Source organism: Macrobrachium rosenbergii, chromosome 37 (genome assembly GCF_040412425.1).
Source record: "Macrobrachium rosenbergii isolate ZJJX-2024 chromosome 37, ASM4041242v1, whole genome shotgun sequence".
In the NCBI taxonomy this organism is placed as follows: domain Eukaryota; kingdom Metazoa; phylum Arthropoda; class Malacostraca; order Decapoda; family Palaemonidae; genus Macrobrachium; species Macrobrachium rosenbergii.
In genome coordinates, this window is record NC_089777.1 from 11,971,806 (window position 1) to 11,978,697 (window position 6,892).

Here is a 6,892-nt window from a genome sequence, read left to right on the forward strand (position 1 = left end):
GGCGAAGGGAAAAGTCACTGTTCAAGAAATTTACTCGTTGGGAAAAGGAGCGTAAAAAAATAGTTGAGTACTGGACTGTTTTTCATTCATACTTATACTAAAGTGATAATTATGTGTGTTTGTGAGTGTAGTTAGAATTGAAGTTACTGTAAAATAAAAAATTCAGTCGACTGTTTTGCACCTCGTGACGCTGTTGACTGGAAATTGTGCACGGGAGAGATATGATTTTGCCAGAGTGACATCAATGTGAATCTTGAAAATAATTAGTTTTAAGACGTGTCTGTGATTAATATTGATCATGGGTTCTTTGAAGCGTTTATCAGAACGACCGTATGGCTTTATTATGTAAATAAGTGAATAATATCAGTGATGCTTTCACACCTGGCAGCGGTAGTCGAGGTTCAAGAAGCATACCTGTACTTCAGAAATGACAAAAGAAAATGTTATTTAAGAAAAATTACCCCCACGTGCATTTCAATGCGTTTAGCGTGAGAAAGAACTTCGGTCGGGTTGTATATTTATGGCTAGTTGGAAAATAACCTTTCCCGTGTGTGTGTGAGTGAACGGAATATTCCAAGCAATCATTTACCAGGTTATTGTGTCACAAGAGAACGATAGGAAAATACCAGCTCTCTCTCTCTCTCTCTCTCTCTCTCTCTCTCCTGTTAATCCCACGTTAGATTTTATCTGATCTACGATTCTCTCTCTCTCTCTCTCTCTCTCTCCTGCTAATCCCACATTAGATTTTATCTGATCTACGATTTTCTCTCTCTCTCTCTCTCTCTCTCTCTCTCTCTCTCTCTCTCTCTCTCCAGTTAATCCCAAATTAAGCTATAGCTGATTTACGATTCTCTCCCCCTCTCCTGTTTATCCCAAATTAAACTATATCTGATCTACGATTCTCTCTCTCTCTCTCTCTCTCTCTCTCTCTCTCTCTCTCTCTCTCAGACCATGTTATTTGTAAATGTCTTCTTTGACTCTTGAACTTTTGCAGTGTATGATATTTCTAAGGGAATGATGGATTTCTGACCATTGCGTCAACTATTGCGTTGAGGTCATTGAGGTTAATTAAAAGTAATACGCTGACTCTAAGCCTTGCCTCACCAGCCAGGGTCCGAAGATCGATCCCGGTCGAGTGGCAAGCGATTTGCCCCAAGTTTCCTGAAATGTTCAAATTCTCATTGTGTCATTGTTGACCGAAGCGTTAAATTATGTAGTTTATGGTCAGTCGTTTAAGGTGGGTCGTTGGTGAAGGGCATAGAACCAGTAATCTCATGACAAGAGAACTATCGAGAGCGGGTAGCTTACCACCTTGTGGAACCACCCTCTTTAAAGGGGAAAGGCGTACAGGCAAATATGTTTATATATATATATATATATATATATATATATATATATATATATATATATATATATATATATATATATATATATATATATATATATATATATATATATATATATATATATATATATATATATATATATATATATATATACATATATATATAAGCCCATTATGTATTCATTCGACGCACTGTTGATGAATCTCTTGTGTGGGTCAGTGAAGCAGCTAATGTTGCGGGTATTTCTTCCACAGGGGGGGTTCATCCACAATTCAACAGTTACAGTACGAATGTGACAGTGAGCAATGTCTTATTTACATATTCTCTCTCTCTCTCTTTCTCTCCAGTTAAGTCAAAATAACATTGTATCTATTTTGCCTTCACCTTTATTTGCATATTCTTCTCTCTCTCTCTCTCTCTCTCTCTCTCTCTCTCTCTCTCTCTCTCTCTCTCTCTCTCAGGATACTCAGAATTATACTGTAACTGTTTTACCTTCAATTTTATCAGTACATTTCAGTTTCTCTTTCTCATTTAACTGAAAACGAAATTGTATCTATTATACCTTCACATTTATCTGTTTTATATTTACGACTCTCTCTCTCTCTCTCTCTCTCTCTCTCTCTCTCTCTCTCTCTCTCTCCTGTTAATCCCACATCAGATTTTATCTGATCTCTCTCTCTCTCTCTCTCTCTCTCTCTCTCTCTCTCTCTCTCTCTCTCTCTCTCTTTCTCTCTCTTCTTAATCCCACGTTAGATTTTATCTGATCTACGACTCTCTCTCTCTCTCTCCTGTTAATCCCACATTAGATTTTATCTGATCTCTCTCTCTCTCTCTCTCTCTCTCTCTCTCTCTCTCTCTCTCTCTCTCTCTCTGTTAATCCCACATTAGATTTGATCTGATCTCTCTCTCTCTCTTAGATTTTAGCTGATTCTCTCTCTCTCTCTCTCTCTCTCTCTCTCTCTCTCTCTCTCTCTCTCCTGTTAATCCCACATTAGATTTGATCTGATCTACGACTCTCCCTCTCTCTCTTGTTAATCCCACATTAGATTTTAGCTGATTCTCTCTCTCTCTCTCTCTCTCTCTCTCTCTCTCTCTCTCTCTCTCTCTCTCTCTCTCTCTCTCTCTCTAGCCCTCTTTTTGCATTAAAAATCGGTATGCAGAGGTTACCCCTCCAGCGTTGTTCTACCAACCGGACGTTTTGTGGCGCATCTTAATTATCATTTTTTTTTACTTTTATAATTTTTTTAATTCTTGCAACGACATTTTGTGACGCATCTCAATTTTCATTTTCTTTTTTACTTTTATTCTATTTTTTTGTCGTTTTCGTATTGATATTTTTTGAGGCATCTCAATTTTAATTTTCTTTTTATTTTTATCTTTTTTTTGTCGTTCTTGTAACGACATTTTGAGGTGCATCTCAATTTTCATTTTCCATTTTAATTTTTATCTTTTTTTATTTCTTGTAACGATATTTTGTGGCGCATTTTAATTTTTTTTTTTTTTATTTTTATAATTTTAAAATTCTTGTAACGACACTTTGTGACGCATCTCAATTTTCATCTTCTTTTTTACTTTTATGATATTTTTTGTCATTCTTGTAACGACATTTCATGACGCATCTCAATTTTCATTGTCCTTTTTCCTATCATCATATTTTTTGTCGTTCTTGTAACGACATTTCGATATGCGTCTCAATTCTCATTTTCTTTTTTATTCTTTAATTTTTTTAGTCACAAAATCTCAGAAGATCCCTTACCTCGTCTTCTCCTCCCCAGGGCAAGGAACAGCTGAACCTCTTCTTCGAGGCCGAGGAAGAAGCAGAGACCTGGGCTAATATGCTACGAGTGACAACTGTCAACAGATCTCTCGCCCTCGAGGGGCTCAACCTCGAGTGCGGAGGGGCTGGTGAGTAAGAATTCCGAGGGAGAGAGGGAGAGAGGGAGGAGGTTAGGAATCATGCTCGAGTTACTGATTGTTACCGATTGTGTGCGTCTGCTTCCAGCTGAACCAGCAGCATTGGCCTCATTGTGTGTTGTGAGTTTGTTTTAGGATGTGGCCGAATGGGCATTCTTGAAACCGGACTTGTTTTTCCGTGAGCGTTGGAACACTATCGTATACACAAACGCACAAGCACGCACACAAACACACGCTCATATATATATATATATATATATATATATATATATATATATATATATATATATATATATATATATATATATATATATACTATATATATATACATACATATTTGTATGTATATATATATTTTAAATATATAATATATATGTGTATATGTTTTTGTTTGTGTGAGCGTGTATATTTTTAAAATATATATATATATATGCTGTTTTTGTTTGTGTATATATGTATATATATATATATATATATATATATATATATATATATATATATATATATATATAAAATGTATGTACATATGTATCAATCACATACACACACATATACACATACATAAATATATATATTTGTATGCATGTGTGCATTGTATACATGTATCCTTTTGCATAATTTACTAAAGTGTTTTTAACATTGTACATGTATGCAATTACGTACTCACATTTGAGTTTATATGTGCGTGAATATTTGATTCTCAGTAAATGACGCGTGTCAGATAAGAGAACTGTGTGGACTCCACGGAAATAGGAGAGAAGTCAGAATGACCAGGATTTTCGCAATTTCGTTTAAATAAAATAGAAACTACCAAGGCCAGAGTGCTGCAGTTTAGTATGTTTGATGATTGGAGGGTGCATGATCAAGATTACTAAGGAAATTACAGATGCAGAAAATTTTACTTAGGAAATTACAGTTATAGAAAATGTTACTAAGGAAATTACCGATATAGAAAATTTTACTAAGGAAATTACAGATAAAGAAAATTTTACTAAGGAAATTACCGATATAGAAAATGTTACTAAGGAAATTACCGATATAGAAAATTTTACTAACGAAATTACAGATACAGAAACTTTTACTAAGGTAATTACATAAATAGAAAATTCTACTAAGGAAATTACATATATAGAAAATTTACTAAGGAAATAACAGATATAGAAAATTTATTAAGGAAATTACAGATATAGAAAATTTTACTAAGGACATTACCGATATAGAACATTTTACTAAGGAAATTACCGATATAGAACATTTTACTAAGGAAATTACAGATATAGAAAATTTCTTTAAGTTATAAGGTTTTGTTCTAAATGACAATTTAATTGGTTGACAAAAACTGCAAGTATGTATTAGACACACACATCTCTTCTCGATTATCTGAATCTTCTGAAAACATTCGGCTAAATGTCTTAAATCTAATTAGTTGTCATTTCAATCAGAAAATCATCCTTTTATGCAAAAACATAAAGATCGGATATCCACGCAAATCTTGTTTTAACCTTAAAACAATTACAGAACTGTGAATGCCAACGCAAAAGCAGTTAATGAAGTCTTTCATAAAAATATTAAGGTTTCTAAAAAATTGACTCTACGAATATTCTGAAAGTTGAAGCAAATGTTCTCATTAGGTCTAAAAATTCATAGTAAGCTTCATTTCAAAAATCGTTTTTTTACAAAAATGTCTGTTACATTTTAGTGTTACAAGACGAAATAAGGTAAAATGAAAAATAAAAGTGTTACAAGGCGAAATACGATCAAACGAAAAATAAAAGACTTGACCTTCGTCGGGGTATTTTATCAAATAAATAGAATACACCTTCAACAGTTAATTCATCAAGATAACGAAACGGTTTTACATGTGACCCGTCTTTAAATGAAAGGAACTTTAAAGTAATAATATTCTACCCGCCCTTATATAAATCAAGATTCAAACTGTATTTGTACCAGCATTCAAAAGAGCGAATGTTCAAAGCAGCATTGGGCTGTCTTGATGATAATGCATTTTTATATACCAGGAGCATTTTCCATTCCGTATGTGAATCTATAAATGGAACTAGATGCCCTTGTTTGAATGAGTATTCAGCTTAGGATGCCATAGTATTTATGTGAATGAATATTTAAGTGATATTATTCTGATTCAGCCTCGAGAACCGGATGATATATGTGTGTGTGTGTGTGTGTGTGTGTTACGATCTCGGCGTGTCAGATGTGACCGTGTGAAGGCCAACATTCCTGTTTTACTCAAATTATACCCTTGTTAACCTGTCATATACTGTTCTTGCACCTGCACCAAGCACTTGCACTCATGCATTGCCGCATGCATTGTCTTTTATTGCATCTGTGACTTTCGTTGTCTAATATAGTGTATTAATTGTTAGATGTCTCTTCCAAGTCTGTCATTTATTGTGTTTTTACTGTTTTGCTTCTCGTCCTGTTCACATCTCTTTAATCGGTTCAGTGATCTCAGAGTTTCTCTTAACGGCCGACGGGATTTTACCTCTGATCGCTTGTTTTTAATGTCACTTAGAATCTTGTTTGTTTTTAATGTCATCTCATGTTTGTTACAAAAGACCGGAATCTTGAAACATAGGGGATTAAACTAGTTTCGTAAATGTAAGAACATTTTTAAAGATCACTTCATTTTATTTGAGATTCTTGTATTTCGCAAAGATTATTTACAAGATTATGACAAGAATTTTGGTGCTGTAATCTAATATCTGAATGGAAAAAATAATAAACTTTATATATATATATATATATATATATATATATATATATATATTTATATATATATATATATATATTTATATATATTAAACGATCTGCAATCTTCCATGTGTTTTATTGAAAAATGATTAATGATTCAGTAATCTATAACCTGCGCAGATCAGTTTGAAGATTACAGATCAATAATTAAATTAAATAAATGAAAATAAATAAATAAAATAAAGACGGAAAATCAGACCAGTAGATATCACCAATTCCAGCCACTTCAAAATCATTGAGAATCACAAGTGAAAACAGCAAGTGGAAGATTTTACCAATAAAATCAGATGAATAAAAGTCCCACCACCCACGGCCACCGAGAGAACCTTTTGAGTATCACAACCGTACTCGACGTCCGAGCTCTTGACCGGCGCACGCGCGCCTGCGCAATCCTCCGTACGCAGAGGTGCTTCAGCTTCTATTGTTTATGTATGATGTTTTTGTTGCCTTCCTTCCATTCCCCCAGATTACCCATCCTCCTCTGCAGGGACAGACAAGGACGCCGATAAGTCATCCTCCCTCGAACTCCTCGAAGGAATAGACGTGGAGATGGAAGAGGAAGAGTTAGAAGAAGAAGAAGAAGACGAAGAGGGAGAGGATGATGATGATGATGATGATGAATGTGATGATGATGAAGAGGAGGATGAGGGAGATGATGAATTCGCAATGGAGGCTCTGGATACTTTCCTTGGTCTCCTTAATCCCATTTATTGTAATTTCTCTGCTTTTCTTTGTTATTTGATTTTTATTCTAAAGTTCACCTTGTAGGTAAAGCTTGCAATGGCTTATAAGCAAAGATTATGTTGACATATAAATCAAACTTATATGAGTCAAGTTCGTATTTGTTCATCTTACTTTTTTTG

General features: G+C 34.2%; 1 protein-coding gene and 1 long non-coding RNA gene across 8 annotated transcripts in view; one reads left to right on the forward strand and one right to left on the reverse strand.

The window, feature by feature from the left end:
* LOC136825307 (uncharacterized) overlaps positions 1–6,892 on the reverse strand; it is a 302,288-nt gene that overhangs the window by 140,831 nt on the left and 154,565 nt on the right. The window lies entirely within an intron of this gene.
* Positions 1–6,892, forward strand: part of LOC136825304 (DDB1- and CUL4-associated factor homolog 1-like) — a 150,019-nt gene that overhangs the window by 112,793 nt on the left and 30,334 nt on the right. For 5 of the 7 annotated variants that reach the window (XM_067081433.1, XM_067081436.1, XM_067081440.1 and 2 more), the window contains 2 exons: positions 3,122–3,251; positions 6,496–6,741. In XM_067081433.1, coding sequence (XP_066937534.1) covers positions 3,122–3,251; positions 6,496–6,741 — 376 coding nt within the window. The remainder of the gene's footprint in view (positions 1–3,121; positions 3,252–6,495; positions 6,742–6,892) is intronic. The other 2 variants (XM_067081434.1, XM_067081435.1) reach the window with 2 other exon arrangements.